The following is a 17,231-nucleotide window of genomic DNA, read 5'->3' as shown; positions in this document are numbered from 1 at the left end:
TACATTTTTCTAGAGGAGAAAGGAAGTCGCATATTTTTCATGCCATGGAATGATCCATCGGTATCTTTAACAGATTGAAGTTGAAGCAATCAAACGTAAGGAGGCAAGACCTACATATAGTGATTTAGATGTAACCAAACGATGGAAGAGGACCCATATATTCCAAAGAAGAAGCATATTGGCGTGAAGCTTTGATATTAATGATGATATCGATGCTGAGATATGGTTGTTAATACTTGCAATGTAAATTGTAGATATTTAAGATATAGGGCCAGATTGACGTGTGTGCTACATATAAAATTTAATGTAAATTGTGTGTGTCAGTGTGTGTACCCAAATAGCATATTACTCAGTCATAACGATCACAAGAAAACAAAATCTTAGCATCCACAATTTTCATGTGAACATTAATAGAGCATGTAGCTGCTTGAGTGAAAAATCCAAATATATAATTGGACACCTCACAGATGGTTACAGGTGGTAAAGAAGACACAGACTGTTGGTTGAGAGGTCACCATATATAAAAAGTGCTCATAAATATGACATATCATATCTACTCATCCAGACAAAAATACATATGTCTGTAAGCCTTATGCATGCAGACAAATATAATAAAAGCAATCGTATATATATTACACAGTTGTTTCTCTCAAAATCCAAATACTCTTTAATATATTTCTGTCGTTATAATTCTTTCACTCAGTCGATCATGTCTTGTTATCAAAGGATCGAACCAAGGAAAAAGCTTTCTTTTCCTTTGTCCATTTAACTTGGGTATATTCATGTTTCTTAATTTATGATGGCAAGGCATATACCATATTTCTATATATAAAAAACCTTTCATAAAACAGCCATAGAATCAAAGATATGTGCTCTTTTTTTTTTAAGACGACAAACAAAACACATTAAAGTTCTATATATACTTTACAGTCTGAAAATATCTAGCTAGCTATAACGTGTCAACAAATTAAGAGTACAACAGGACAACTTTAGGCACACGTCTGAATCAAAGTGGTTTTCATATTCTTTAGAATTGATGGCTAAAGACATTATCATATTAGAATTAGATTGTGCTACTTGTATATTTAATGGTATACCATGCCAAAGTTTCGGTTAAATTTCGTGCATCTTCTTGCCAAGAAAATAAGTAATAGTTCCAACTTTCAAATATGATATAATTTCAGCCAAATATATCTTGAGATAAAAATTATACGTGATAGATTATTTTATTTACCTCTTTTTTCATGTTTATTTTATCTACTGTTAGATAATAATATAAATTATTAAAAAGAACTTCACCCAACACCTTAAGATTTTGAGTTGAAATAGTTTCTTGTATGATATCAAAGCTTCAGTAACCAGAAGGTAAACCGAATAAAAAAATTTTGAGTCTGTGCAATATTCACGCTTTAAGCTCAAAGGGCTTTTACGTGAAGGTGTGTGTTAGAGAATAATATAAATCATTAAAAAGGTCTTCACCTAACACCCTATGGTTTTTGTTTGAAATGATTCTTTACTCTATCACTTTCTAATATCGTTAAATCAGAATTTCAACTAGCATTTACCATTTCTCTCTACTCTTGTTATGATAAGATCATCTTCGTGTTATCTTTCCAACAACTTTCTTAGTCATCGGATTAGTTGTTGGAAAGATAAGATGAAGATGATCTTACCGTAAAATCTCTTGAGATTTTAATTTAATATTGTTTGGAGATTAATAGGCAAGAATTGTATATAAAAAAAAAGTAGAATAAGTTATTCCAAATTATATTCAAGTAAAACGCTGGTACATACCCAGAGCAATATATTAGCAGACAAATTTCTCAACAACCCCTTAATGGATTTGAACTTAATACAGGAGGCAAGTGCTAGGCACTTTCCTGATAGAAGGTCCCTAGCTAAGGGTTTGATTGGCATCTCTTCAGAATCTTGAGGACAAGCTTCATTTTCATCCTATCCTTACTTTCATATTTATAGTCAAAACACCTTCATTTTTTTACTAATAACTTCGTTGAATTACAGGAATCTCCATGACAGAATATATTATTAAAGGGGAAGTGGGGGCCTAGGTGTTTGCAGTTTAATAGTCTTGCTGCCATATGAGTAAAGTAGAAATGGAATAATTAAGAAAAAAAATATATGATACTAACATTTTACCCAGGTTTTTGGACTTTCCTAAGCTTCAAAATTAGGAAAGCATCTGGTTGAAAATATCAAAATGAAAAGTTGGCGCACTGTTACATTATCTATCTATCTATCTATCTATATATATATATATATATAAATAAGTGGAATCAACAGACAAGATTGAAAGTGTAACTTACAACAGACTAGATTGAAAGTGTAACTTATACTGGTGTAAAATAATCCTGACTCATATATATATATATATATATATATATATATATATATATATATATATAATATGACAATCATATGATACACAAATCTTTCAAGTCAATTACAAAAGGATCAGTTTAAAAAGAAAAACAAATTAGAAGGCACTAGTTGCATACAGTATTAAAAAATAGCTAACATAAAAATTGACTAAATTGACTTAAAGCCACGTGCTTTACAAGTTTTCTTTATGCCACACTTTGTCTTGTTAATTAGGATTGAACGTTCGATTTTTTTATTTATTTTTTACTTGAAAGTTGAAACATTGAAAAACAACATCAACTCTTTACCGTTTTGTGCGCTGACCCGAGGCAATGGATTAGTCTCATGGCTATCGACTGTAGGAATACCCGGATGTAATCCAAAAAAAAAACAACAACAACATCAACTCCGTTTAATAATGTTTGTTGGTGCAAGCTAGAGCATCGATTCTCTCAGCATTAAAAATGGAAGTTCACCATGACATACATATCCAAGCTGAACCAGCTATTATAATTATTTTATTTTTTATTTTTTACCTTAATCAACATAATTAATTTTTCTTTTTATTTTTCTTTTCTCTCATTTTTCTTAATTAAAATCAATGACCCACCTCTTAATTATATGACTGATTATGTGAGATGCCAACTATAAGACAGACCAATTTACGTATAAGAATAAAGAAATTTTACACTCATCGTCGATTTATGTCCAAATATAGATATGTAAATTACAATTTAAGACTTGGGAAATTAATCAAACTTAAAGGAGCGGCAGAAATTGCTAAAATTCTATTATTCGAAGGTGCGGATCCAGAAAATGGGCCTATTTAGGATTTCAAACTATTCAAGAGCAGTGGATTCTAACTTTCTAAGGCCACGACAAATATGTCTGTTTACCATGTGGGGACGTGTGCTTTCTTCTGAGGGGTGTTTGTTTCAGGTTTTTGAAGAGGATTATCGGTAATCCTTCTTTGGTAAATGTAATTACCACGTTTGGTAGAAGGAATAAATTACGATTCCCGGATATCCAAGGATTACCGGTAATTTGATTTATAAAGAAAAGTCACTATTCAGATTACCAAAAATAATATGGTAATTCGGAATACCAATCAGAATACCAAGTAAAGGGAAAGTACAATAATAAATTTTAAGACAAAAATATCCCAATACACATAAAAATCTAGACCCAATCTATCAATTACAAAAGTAAAAATAGTTTGGGGTTATTTTTGTAAAATAACCTCATATTCCAAGTCATATTTCGTTCTAAACCAAATATTGAATCAGTAATTTTTACCCAATATTCCCGGTAATATTTTGGCGAACCAAACACCTCTTTCGTAAAATTCCAGGTAAACTCAATTTCTACTGAATTCCCATTAATCATGATTCCCGGTCACCAAAAAATTTCTCTTGTACCAAACACAACCTGAAAGGTTTGAGTATTTTTCCGCACATCTTCCCCGTCATTTTGAACATGAAGTGAGAATATATTTTTGGTGCAAGGGGAGTAGATATTTTTTTATCAAAAATGAAAAAAAGAAAGATATAAAAAGAAATAAATATTGATAATAAATATATATATATATATATATATATATATATATATATATATATATATATATTTTTCATATTTGATAAAGGATGTATCGTAATATCGAAAATATTTTACTAAAGTGAAAGGAGGCAATGCATGGACCTAATTAATGCGGATCATAATAGAATATGCATGAGCCATCGCCATTCTGGTCTCCGTTTTCGAAAAGATTGTTTAGATTATGCTCACAATGACTTCAATAATAGAAAAAAAAATGAGAAAAAAAAAATAACGATCCAAAACTGCCTAACCAAATTTGTTGAAATTTCTGGGTAAGTACGTGCCCAAAGTTCAAAACATTAAAAACACTTTTTGTTTTTTAAGTCAAGGCATGATCAGAATACTCAATGCAATCAGTTGAGTTAAAAATAATAATTAAACTATTACTCTATAGATTATCATTAAACTTAAGAATGGAGCAACGTCCAACTCAATACTGTTCATCTTATTATGAATTTCAGTCTGTGTCCAACTCTTGTTTCACATTGCTTAATGAAGAAAACTCGTGGGGACAAAACAATAAAGAAAAAAAGGATTCTTTAAAATTAACACGAGTAACAGTATATAGCAGAGGTAGAATATATATATATATATATATATATATATATATATATATATATATATATATATATATATATATATATGGGGAATATTATACTTACAACATATTTTTGTTTACAACTTCTTACAAACATATCTTAACCATTGATTTCCGTCAATCAACCATTATCATTAATTACAAATTAATAATTAATTAATAACTTTGATTTACGAAAATCTTAACCGTTTATTGACGAAAATCAACGGTTAAGATATACTTGTAAGAAGTTGTAAACGAAAATAGATTGTAAATATATATATATATATATATATATATATATATATATATATATGATAATTGTTTTTCTTATGTTGTTGGAGATATGAAAAATGTTTTTCTTATGCTGTTGGAGATGAATTATCTTATGTTAGTGAAACAAAATTATAAGAGGGACCCACAAATAATTGGAGAGAAAAAAAAATAGAGGTGGAACCCACCTTTGTTATGTGTGTGTAGAAATTTAATTTATCTCATGTTGAATGAGATAAATATAACCCTATATATATATATATATATATATATATATATATTGCATAAACTTATTTTTTATTTTACCTTGTGCTTACTTAATTCCATTAGAAAATGAAAAACATGAAGATTAAACTCATGACTCCATAGTCACCTTGGCTTTTTTTTTTTTTTTTTGGCACAATAGTCACATTGGCTTTGATACCATGATAAATAACTATTTCACTTAAAAACTCAAGATTAAGTGAGAGTCTTTAATGAATTTATATTATATCTCTCTAACAATATATATATATATATATATATATATATATATATGAGGTAGGATCATTTGACACCAGTGTCAAATTTGAAATTTGACACCTCATCGGAGAGTCATTAGATCAAAAAAGATCAATGGGGTGACATGTATACAAATCAGAGTCGTTGATCTTTTTTGATCTAATGGCTCTGAGATGAGGTGTCAAAAGATTATATATATATATATATATATATATATATATATATATATATATATATAATCATTGTCTTATGTTGCTACTAGAAAAAGTTATTTGCAGCAATTTATTATAACTATGTACTTAGGATAGTACATAGTTATAATATTAAAGTTATTTTTTTTCTTTTTAAATATTGTTGGCTGACGTGGCGGAGAAAGAAAAATAATTTTACCATTTACCCATATATATATATATATATATATATATATATATATATATATAGGGTTCGCTTTTTCTGCAGTTACTGCAGATAAGTTATCTGCAGTAAGCCAATACGACGTCGTTTTGAGACGGAAATCATGGTGTTTTTTTAAGTTTAATTTATTTTAGGGTTATAATAGTCTGTATATTTATAATTTTTTAAGATTTCAATACCAAAACGACATCGTTTTGGGAATAAATGCAGATAACTTCTCAGTATTAACTGCGGAAACATTTTTTCCATATATATATATAGGAAAAATAAAATAAAGTGACTGGACCGTCCAGTGCACTAAATTCTCCCGCGAGAACTCAGTGCACTAAATATTATAATGGTGTTCTCCCGAGAGAACATAGTTATAATATTTACTATAACTCTGTTCTCACGGGAGAACTTAGTGCATTGGACCAAATTTTATATTCAGTCACTGTACACTCACTAAACCCATATATATATATATATATATATATATATATATATATATATATATAAAAGGCTAAACGGCCACCCTTCCAACCCTAGTGGTAGTGGAATCCAAAATCTTCTCAACAGAATCCAGCTGTGCTTTAAAACAGTAAAATAAATGAATAAAAAAAAGCTTTATGGTGACAAAAGTCAAGAAGTAAAAGAAACTTTACCCAATCACATAGGTTTTTGCCATCAGTTGTCTCTGATATATTGAGTTATTGACATAGCAAAGCACTACAAGGAACCAAGAGTTCAAGTTGTAATCTTTGTTTATTATATATATGTCTTGAACTTTACGAGGCTAAGTATATATTAAAAACATTACATTCGGTAGGTAGAAAGGTATGGATGTACTTGCTAATTAATTGCAAACAAAAAAAGTAAAATTCCATAGGTGGTAAATAATTCCGACTTGAACGAACTGATCAACTTTCCACAGACACAAAAAGACTAATTAGTATATATATATATATATATCATCGTGATCAAGGGATCTGATTATTGCATAGATTAGTGCCTAATTAATGACTACCATTAACACCAAGAAAAATGTGTTTCTTTGATCAGATAGATGATCTTCTGCACGTGTTGATACTTGACAACAAATAAAAGGGTGCATATATGAACTTCATAGTTTTAAGTCACGCTAATTGGCCCGAGAAGGAAGGAACCCCGTGGTGATTTATTTTGTTCTAGGGTACTCTTAGCCTTGGGGACTGCAAGAGTGAGTTCCAGATCAGGCACTACTGCATTAATATTTGAGGAATTGGGTACATTTGAAGATTTCATCATCTGGGGATGAAGCCAGAGGGGCATAATAGCTTCATCTTGTGCTGCAGCTGCTGGTTGAATTTGACAGTAATTATCAGTAGTTTTATGCTCATTTGATTTGGTTTCTTGTTGAAATGAGGTAAGGCTCCCTAGCAGTGACAAAGTGGCATTGTTCTCAACTTCACATTTGGATTTAATAACATGTTGATGAGTAGAAACTGAATCGCCTGATTTGCAGTTGTAATTGCTAATTGGACGAGCTTCTGTGCTTGTGCTTCCCCTACCAATCTGCAGCCATATAATTTCCAATTATAAAAAGAAAGGAAAAAATTTAGATTTATGTTTTAAAATATATAAAGAGAGTTCAATAGTTCATCATCTTCATCTATATATATATATATACCAAGTCAAAGAGACTAGAACGTCTCTTCTTCTTATTAATCGTTGCCAGTCGAATAAAGTACTTTTGAGCATGGCTAGCGACTTGTGTTGGTGTTCTTGTAGTCACATAGTTTCTAGAGATACCTCTCCAATCACCTTTTCCCAGCTTCTCAAGTCCAACAAGGAATATTCGGTGCTCTTCTTCTGTCCATGGAACTCCTAATATATATAAATACGCAGAAAAATATTAGATCAAAGGTAAATAAAATAAAATCATAGATCATGAGAAAAAAGAAAATAGTACTTTAACTAGAATCAGAGATTTTCCCAGCAAAAATTAACGAAAGCCACTACATACTTCCATAAAAAATTTAAGATATCAAATCCATGATAACGAACAAATTTAATGATATATGGAAAACATAATAATAGCTAGAGGGATATAATAATGATATCATTGTTATCTTCTTGGTGAAGAGACAAATATGGATAAAATTTAATTATGAACATATATACCTTTCTTCCTCTCTTGTGCTCGAACTATGAGACCATCTGATAGATACCCAATAGAGGTTCTGTCAGAGTTCTCATCAATGGTTATCCTTGAAGAAGAAAAGGATGAAGATGGAGATGATGATGATGAGGGAAAGGAATCCATGCTAAAGCTTTTCTTCATGGTAACACAAGAGGAGGATAAGTCTAGTTGAACACCGAAGAGACGAACACCTACAAAATTCCCTCTTAAAGATGTGCAGGTCCTCGAATTATGACCTATGTTTCCACAATGTGAGCACTTCCTAACCATTTTTTCACTTTGACAATGTTATTTTCTCAGCCGACACCCTCAACACCACAACACCAAACTCTGTGTGTGTGTCTCTGAGAGGGAGAAAAGAAAAGAGAGACAAAGAGAGCAGATATAACAGATATGTTTGGTGGTATATATGATGATGAGTAAGCTGTGGGGTTTCTGAAATTGGACGCACATCAAGACAAATTAATTGGATGGACATAGTTTTTTGTTCGATACTTTTTCCAAAAAAAATTTTTTTACCCTTTTTTAATAAACAAAACAAATCGTATAAGGAATTAAGGACATAGATACCTTATCTTATTTTTTACTACTTCTGTGTACTGTCTGGGACTGTACATGGTACACATGTATGTATCTGTCCTTTAAATTCAGTATGATGCATATATATACATATATAAGTGTACAGGTATGTATTTTCTTTGTGATTTTAGTTCAAACCAACAGATTTTATTTATTTATTTTTTTGGTTTCCAAAAATATAACTGACGGTCTAAAACTAATTCTTTTGAGACTGGAAATCACGTTAAATGGATAAATTTCTCTCAACAAGTTAATTTTTTAAGAATATATCCGCCAATTTAATTATCGATTAACAGACTAATTCTATTCAGCATTGACATATTATAGAAGTTATTTCAAGATCATTTACTCCATTTCCGAATACAAACATATTTACATTATATGCATAAATGTACGTATTTGTATTATTTAGTTACATATACGTGATAGTACTTCTTGTCAACACATGATGGAAGTTAAGGTGTAAAATCAAACTAGGTCAGAATTTCTCTCCATTGAATTTCAAACTTTGGGAGGTAGGTCTATCATCTATCTATGACTTAAGGGAAAAAGAAATGGGAAAAACTTTTCTTATGTTACATAAGATACATTTTATCTCCTACACACCCTTCGATAACTGTGCCACCTTTTTCTTTTCTTTTCTTTTATTTTTTCAGGTGGTGGAGCCCACAAATTTATCTCTGTGACATGAGATAACTATCTCCTTTAACATGAGATTAATAAAACCCAAAAGAAATATCATAGAAAAGAAGTGTTTTGAAAGTTGTGTCCATCAACCATCATTACTTGCCAGTTGCGATGGAAATTTTACTAAACTTAGATCTATATATGTCTATATTTATTATTAAAAAAAAGAGAGTGAAGAGGACGTGAGAATTAAATTCCATGCTTTCACACAACATAGATTTGAATGTTTCAAATGCTATTCGAACCAAATCAATGGAAACTATTCATTTTGGGATGAGTCAATAGATATTCCTTCAAGATGCTTTTCAAAGTCAGAATGATATGTTATCTTGCTTTCTGGAAGGCTAGAAAACCCTTCTCTGGGTTCTCTCTTTATTCAAACTACCGACCTACTATTTTACAAGACAATATAGAAATTAAAGGTTAATATTAATTAATTAATTACCGCTTTCATTTTATCAGCATGCAATTAATTAACTTAATTAGTCCTCTCTATGGTTTAGTAACTGGATTTGCTAAAGACAGCTAATAATTAGATCATTCCATTCTCCATATTGGGTAATTAATTATGATCACTCTAATTAATTCCCTAAAGAGAAGGTAAAGGGGGGAGAAGAGAATTAAGTTAGGTTAGCAACCATTGGACATATCACATCATGCTTTTAAAAGCACCATGCAGGATGGCTTTGCAAAGGTACGTTTGCTATAATTAAAATCTGAGATTCATTAGTACTAAAGGAGGAACAAGGATATTCCTGTTCAATAGGGTAATATAATTTTGGATAGATATATAAAAAAATGTAGAGATTTTGGATAGATATCCAATCCACCTAGCTAGTGATTTTAAAGTTATATTATTATATCTGAGCCAACGTGTTATTATATATATAATAAGTCCAAATCGTGAATTTAATAAAACAATTTGAATTGGAAACCAAGTTGAGGATTGTTTCGGTCATCTAACTGTGATGAGACTCATTTGGCATTATCATGGGAAGGAATCTTCTTGTAAGAGAGGGTACTGCTATTGACGCGATATTATATATTATGATGTTTGTTTATCTCGTCCTATTTCTTTGTTTTGCTCTCCCACTTTTATTAACTTAGTCATTAGTCCTTTCAATGTCTTTGAGGAGTATTATCTCAATATATCAAAATATAATAATTAGTGTTATCAAAGAACTTTCCTCTTCTGGTCGTGATAGTTATATTGTTCTGATCTCTTCAAGCTTTTAAGATTCCGTATCTTAATAATCAACATATTTCAGAGAAAATTGATGGTCTAAGTCATTCAAATTGCTACAAATTCCCTAAAGAGATCGTTAAGATATTAATTCTCTAAGCGCCCGTTCGAGATGCGGAATTTTTGGAAATTTTCGAAAAACTAAATTTTTTAAATTTTTAATTTTCAGATATTATCATAAACTGAATGTAAAAATTATATTTTTGAAAATTGAGATTTTCGAATAAAAAAGAATATTTCTCTACCAAACACCCCTTGACGGATGTATTTAATTTATTAAGAAAGGAACCCTCGTCCCCACTCGGGCCTCCAAAATCATACCAATTGCTTTATTTTCTTTTGGTGAGCATACCAATTGCTTAATTACTACATACTATTTAATGTATACCATATATTATACCATATTATGAATTGGGAATTCAAGTGTAGGTGATAAAGTCTCACGTTGAAAAATAATAGGCTAAGCATAAAACATATAAAGGGAAAAGTTCACCAATGCCCTGTGATTTTTTCTATCACATATGTCCATGTGGTTTGCACAAGGGTATGTTTTTTATCACATATGCCCTTGTGATTTTTTATTTTTTATAAAACACAGAGACATATGTGATATAAAAAAAATCATAGGAGCATAGATGATTCTGAAGCAAACCACAGGAACATTGGTGAACTTTTTCCAACATATAAATAAAATGACCCATAAATCTAATGTTTTAAGATTTTGGGTTGAGATATGGTATTAGATTCTCTTATTGTGGATTTATTGCCTATGCCAGTAAAATGTAATTGTGGGAGAATTGATAGTTATAGGATCCACCTTTGAGGGGACTATCATACTATTAAAAATGTAAGTATTTGAACTTTTTAACAAATTGATTTATTTTCAAATTTAGGCGACTTTTAACAAATAAGTAGAAAGGTTATTTATTTTTCTGTACATAATTATTTTTTCTAATTTAGGCGACTTTTTTTTTTAATTGTACCCTTATTGATTCAGAGATTGATTTATTATAAACAAGACTTACAATCTGTTCTATATATATATATATATATATATATATATATATATACGGGGCATGATCATTTTACACCGGCATAAAAATAATAAGTCTTACGTCAAATATTAATTATTGATTTTCTGCATCTAACGGATAAGATTTATTAGGTCTCACTCATTAATTAATTTTTAATTCTCAATAAATCTCAGCCGTTAGATACACGAAAAAATTTATTATTCTTACATCAGTGTAAGTTGATCGTATCCCTATATATATATATATATATATATATATATATATATATAGAGAGAGAGAGAGAAGGAGAAGACCAAATTATATTGATACAGGTGAAATTAACAATCAAGATTGGGTGTAAATTTTTTGCACCGAAATAAGTTGATTCTTTTCTCTCTCTATATATGTGTGTGACTATATTTAGGCACAGAGAAACTTGGATAACATTAGAATCAATAGCTCAAATTTGTTTAAATAAGGAGTGAAATTATGAAAGAAATAACTTTAGCAACTAATTTAACTTTTGCGTAAGAGTTTGTACGGCAATTTTTTTTTTTTTTTTGGTTACAAAGTTTGTACAGCATTTTATCTATGCAAACAGATAAAATAACTAAGAGCACTTTTTACAATCCACAATTGCTTAGTACAAAAGTGTTTAAAATTTTATTGAAATAAAAGTACAGTACCAATTAGGTTATGTTTGCATTATCATTTTGCCAAACCAAATAGGGCTATACACTTGGTCATAAGCCACAGCAGACCCTGATAATTAGTCCATGGGTATCATGGAAAAAGAAGCAATACTTTCAAACATAGGATGTTGGAATAAAAAGGTAAATAACGGGTTAGGTTGGTTCACAGGTCGCAATCAATCAAGGATGTAAAACAATGACATATCATTTTTTTTTTATTTTTTTTTTTGGATACAACAATGATATATCATTAATAATTAATCTTGCATATGCTTTTTTATCATGATCAATCATATTATATTATAGGGGGCAGTGTGCCCACTTTAGCTGAAAAGATAGATTACATCACTAAAATCATGTAGCTGAATGAATTTTTTTTACTGAATGTCCAATGTACAAGCACTTTGTTTCTCCAGAAATAATTCCACGCCACTAAATTTGCACACCTAGCTGCATTATATATTTATTATATTAAGGTTAATTACTGGTAGCCTTAAAGCTTTTCTCAATCCAAAGGCACCACTTGGTGGAGGCGAAGTATCATGATAACGATACTTAATTTGTGTTTGTTAAATGGGAATAATCACGCAATTTTTTAATGCTTGATTCCTCATTAACGCAGTGGCCTTCTAATTTTGCTAAGAGGTGTTGTCTCGAGTTATCGCTTTCCTCAAGTCAAAAGCAACAGAAATTAGGCAATAATCATTATTCAGATGAGGAAACTTGGAGTTGTATTCGACAGTCCATTCCTCTGCATGTCATTACTCTATCTAATTTCTTTAATTTCTTCCCATCATTTCAATACTTTATATAAGGATTACCGTTTCTCAAGTCATTTGAAATAATTTTATTTTCAGCCACTAAATCATAATTGTATAAAAATAAATTAATGACAATAAAAGAAAAGAAAGAGAAATGAAATTATAATCATTCAAAAATGAATCAATTAATATAAAGAAATAAATAAATAAAAAGACGTATTAGAATAACATGAGACAAATATATCTCAAATGATTTAAGAAATATTTTATTTTTTTATATATATGAACTTTATTTCTCTCTTGTAATAGAAGAGAAGTTATCTTATATTATGAAATAAATAAAATAAAGCCTACCAATTTAAAAAAAAAAATGTACATTTTTTTATGTAAGTATAATATGAGAGATGAATCTCATGCTATCATTTATCGTCAGTGAGCCACTATCATCCAATTTATTCACCCTCAATCACATCCGACCACAGTTTAAGTGTACATTTATCAATTATTGATACCAATGAATACTTTATATGCACAACAACTGCTCATGACAGAGATTAAAGGACACACGGGAAATTTGGGTGTATGATATTGATAACTCATCACACAAGGAATTTTCGTGCAAATGATGTATCCACTTCCCACAACTTATATTTAAAATTGTGGATAGAGAATTTTTCTTTCTAGTGAAATTAAAAAGGAGTGTTTTATTCCGCCAACAGATAAAATCTTATGTAAAGCGTGGTAAAATCAAGATGTCATATCTACTTAAGCCTGCTGCTATTAATTGGTTCCTGTGTTTCATTTATTATTTAGATTTTTCATATAAAAATAATGTCATTACTTCTGGACTCCCACTTGATCGACCTTATGATATGTTGTACGGACAATTCCCCAGCAAATTTGCTGTTAAAGAGTGTGCTAGAGTTATTGAGTTTTTTCTTTATTTTTAATGTTAAAATATTTACTATAGAAATACCCATCACAAGTTTTTTTGCATATCAAATCATCAAAATTAAATTTAGACTTTCCCCAACAACAACAAAAATTAAAGGGATAGGATATTCTTATTACCAAATAATGTTACTATAATATCTTAATTTTTGATTTCCGTCAATCAACAGTTATCATTTATTATGAATTAATAATTAATTAATGAGTTTGATTTGTGAAAATAATAATCGTTGATTGACGGAAATCAACGGTTAAGATATGATAGTAATATTATTTGGTAGTAATAATATCTTATCCCAAAATTAAAATCAAATAACTTTACAAGCCAATTTGCATAAAGTCATAGGTTCAAATCTAGGGGTGCTAAACAAACCAGAGGGCCTTTTAGGGGGTCTTTGGCTCAGCTCGTTAAATCCTGAGCTTACATGTCTAAAATTGGTTGTTAGCACTAGGTTTGGACTTGTATAAAAGCTCGTTTAATAAAAAGGTCTCAAGGCTCCAATTCAAAAGCTCGGCCTTAAAGCCTCTCAGGCTGGCCGAGTATATTATTTTTTATTTATATTTTAATTTTTATACTACTTCTAATAGCTCTCTCTTTCTCTTCAATCCATTTCACCTCATTTTATTGGTTAAATAGATTTTGTTCTATATTATGTTGTTTGGATATAAATTGAATTTATGAATATTTATGAAATTATTAGTGTTGTTGATTGTATATTTTGTTTGGATAAATTTGTGTTGTCTTATTTTTTTTAAATAGGCTAAATAAAGCTTTTATTTGCCGATAGTTATATTTATAACAGGTAATAGACTTGATCAGGCTGGCACATTTAAACACATACTTAACCTTTTAAGATCAAAGCTCGACTCGGACCGTTAACATCTCTATTCAAATCTCACTGAGACCATTGTATCAAAAACCAATGTTTACACATAAGAAAATAAAACATAGGGACTGGGAAACCCAAAGTTACTTCACTTCTCAAAGTCCATGTTTGTAAAAGGCCCATTTGAAAGCCCAAAAACAGCCCAACTACAAAAAAATATCCACGTAGCTGTGATGCCATGTTGTTAGCTGTAGAAGCCGCTGGGATGGCCGAAGAACAGAAGATTCCGGAACCTTCCGATCCTCCGTTACCGTTTGATCCGAGTCGAAGTATCTCTCTTTCTCTTTCTCTTTCATTGTTACCGCTTCTTCCACTTTCCATCGATTCCAATTTCTGTTCTTCTTTTTCTATTATCTCGCGCATAGAAATTTTTGTGAGTTTAGGGCTTCAATTTGAAACATGAGGCATGCATTGATTATGTGTTGTAATTGGTATTGTTATTCTCATATGATAATTTATTATGGATTGCGATGATGAGTTTTGTGGTTGATAAATGATAATTTATTTATTTTTTTAAAATTATTGTTGAAGTGGTTGGAATCATCAAAAGGAAGGCGTTGATCAAAGACTTAGCTGCTGTATACCATGCTGAATGCCTTGCATACTGTCAAGAGCTTTTGGAACTTCAAACTAAATGGGAAGAGGTCACATGCCAATGCAATCTTCTCTATCTTTCTTTTCTACTATCACATTCCCTTGATATATGATTGATTTCAGAGGCTAGTAAGTTGTTATGATTTTAGTGGTATAAGAAATAGGGTAATCTTTGATACACATTCCTTAGAGTCACATCAGTTTGAGAGTGTGTAAAAAAAATGAGGCAGGAGCAGTTGTAATCAAATGGTGAAAATATATGAGATGATATGTTTTTAAGCGTGTATATAGCATTATTCTAAGATGTAATTCACTTGACTTTAAGTGGAAGTTTGATAGATACTTCGTAATTTTAAGCCCAGTCCATTTGGACGATTTTCCTTACATTTTTAACTAAGCATTGTTCATCAAATAGAGAAATGTATGGTAGGTAATGAAAGTGGACCAACATGTAGTGGAATTTAACTTACGATTGTGATGCCTTATTTCTGTGAGACAAAAAGAGGAACATGAGCTTTTAGGTTCTAGATTTTGGAAATGCAAAATGTCGACAGGGGAATAAAATCTATGTCAATTATGAATCATTTTTTAGAGAGATGCCTTTGCTTAAAACATTAAAATTGTTGGAACAGATTGAACCTAAGAGAGATGCTAATTGGAGCAGATTGTTGATGGTCCTCCCTGACTCCCTTTAAAAAAGAAAAGAAAAAGATATGGCAATTACTTTCGAGTTCATCAATGACAAGTTCAGTCTTCGCTTTATCCTTCTAAAAGTAATGCATGGATGGGTGTGCTGGATATCAGCTATTTTTTGTACAAATTTTTTGCATGAATTCCTTATGGATTGTCATTACTAAAGAATGTTCAAAATGTTAATTTTTTTTACCTTTCAAGTCTTATTTGGATAACTTCATAGAGATATGGCTTTATGTCATTCTCATTATTCAATGATAGGCTTGTCTTTGAAGCACTAATATATAAATATGAAGTGAGAATTTTTTATATTGGTATTCCAGTTTAATTGATTATACTTTATCTCTGTCTCAATTGTTTCAGCCATTTATTGACTTAAAAACTCCAGAGGAATCAAAAAAGGAGACAGCGCGACCCTCTAAACGCGTAAAGAAGTTGCGCTAGGTATAATACCTCATAATCTCATTTGTCATTGCAAATTTCAATTGGATTTCAATTTGGGCGTGTAAACTGTATAAAGATTATTGCACAACAGCTCAAGCACAAAAGGGCAGATGTAGATTCAGTGCAATCTTCATGCCCTGATTTCCTTCCCAGCATCCTAAAATGTTGCCCTTTGTTTTTCATTTAAGATATTTGTTGTCACTTGTCACTTCGTGGTACAATTGCTAATTGCCTCAGTATTATATAAAAAACGCAGAGTACATTTATGACGGGTTCCTTCCTGCTATATTACATTTGAAGGTTTCATGTGTTTCATTATATTTCTATTTTGAAGATACGTGGTTCAGTTGTTTTTGCCCATTTTAGGTTTTCAAGCCTACTCATCTGATAGCAGTATGCATTATCACAGGATACCTTTTGGTTGCTGTTGGTGTACCTGTTACTGCATACACTTGATGTGGGATTGATGTACTTTGCAAATGCTACAAACAGGGCGTCATGCGAGATTTCATCAATCAGTTTCCACTTATGAATCATGTACCACCGCCTCGATAAAATAGAGATATATAATATGATTATGATGGTTGAGTTGTATAGAAATACATTTTCAATACTGCATCCGGCTTTAGGGTATAATCAGTTGCAAACATTTGATTTTGTATTTCTTCTGTTTAGAATTCAATGAAAGAAACATCTGACCGTTCCTATGTTTATACAAGAGATTAGCTGCACTGTGCAGCTTCTTTATAATGTGTGGGCCGTTATACATTTGAGGCTAAAATTGAC

The 17,231-nt window shown here is 30.6% G+C and overlaps 2 protein-coding genes across 4 annotated transcripts; one reads left to right on the top strand and one right to left on the bottom strand.

Moving 5' to 3' along the window:
• Positions 1-6,850: 6,850 nt before the first annotated feature.
• LOC133311886 (transcription factor KUA1-like) lies at positions 6,851-8,171 on the bottom strand. The gene is made up of 3 exons (XM_061513017.1): positions 7,883-8,171; positions 7,389-7,585; positions 6,851-7,273 (listed from the first exon to the last, which is right to left on the bottom strand). Exons 1-3 carry the CDS (start codon positions 8,169-8,171, stop codon positions 6,851-6,853), a joined length of 909 nt encoding a protein of 302 aa, XP_061369001.1.
• A 6,719-nt stretch (positions 8,172-14,890) lies between these two features.
• Positions 14,891-17,155, top strand: LOC133311855 (uncharacterized). Of its 3 annotated transcripts, none has more exons than XM_061512980.1 (4): positions 14,891-14,983; positions 15,246-15,358; positions 16,365-16,445; positions 16,855-17,155. In XM_061512980.1, the coding sequence occupies exons 1-3, from the start codon at positions 14,893-14,895 to the stop codon at positions 16,443-16,445; spliced, it is 285 nt and encodes a 94-aa protein (XP_061368964.1). In that variant the 5' UTR covers positions 14,891-14,892; the 3' UTR covers positions 16,855-17,155. The 3 variants fall into 3 exon arrangements, with proteins under 3 accessions (XP_061368964.1, XP_061368976.1, XP_061368971.1); XM_061512992.1 differs by having other exon boundaries at positions 16,840-17,155; XM_061512987.1 differs by having other exon boundaries at positions 16,812-17,155.
• Positions 17,156-17,231: the final 76 nt, after the last annotated feature.

This window comes from Gastrolobium bilobum, unplaced genomic scaffold (genome assembly GCF_033153095.1).
Source record: "Gastrolobium bilobum isolate Gb01-03AN ecotype WA unplaced genomic scaffold, APGP_CSIRO_Gbil_v1 utg49698, whole genome shotgun sequence".
In the NCBI taxonomy this organism is placed as follows: domain Eukaryota; kingdom Viridiplantae; phylum Streptophyta; class Magnoliopsida; order Fabales; family Fabaceae; genus Gastrolobium; species Gastrolobium bilobum.
This window is presented reverse-complemented; position numbering and strand designations above follow the sequence as displayed.

What these genes read in the sequence shown, in the direction of transcription:
- LOC133311855 (XM_061512980.1), top strand. Translation starts at nt 14,893, where the DNA reads ATGTTGTTAGCTGTAGAAGCCGCTGGGATGGCCGAAGAACAGAAGATT. An exon ending in ACCGTTTGATCCGAGTCGAA is followed by an intron (nt 14,984 to 15,245) that starts GTATCTCTCTTT and finishes TTATTGTTGAAG; the next exon opens with TGGTTGGAATCATCAAAAGG. An exon ending in TTCAAACTAAATGGGAAGAG is followed by an intron (nt 15,359 to 16,364) that starts GTCACATGCCAA and finishes CAATTGTTTCAG; the next exon opens with CCATTTATTGACTTAAAAAC.
- LOC133311886 (XM_061513017.1), bottom strand. Translation starts at nt 8,171, where the DNA reads ATGGTTAGGAAGTGCTCACATTGTGGAAACATAGGTCATAATTCGAGG. An exon ending in AGCACAAGAGAGGAAGAAAG is followed by an intron (nt 7,586 to 7,882) that starts GTATATATGTTC and finishes TATATATATTAG; the next exon opens with GAGTTCCATGGACAGAAGAA. An exon ending in GTTCTAGTCTCTTTGACTTG is followed by an intron (nt 7,274 to 7,388) that starts GTATATATATAT and finishes ATATGGCTGCAG; the next exon opens with ATTGGTAGGGGAAGCACAAG.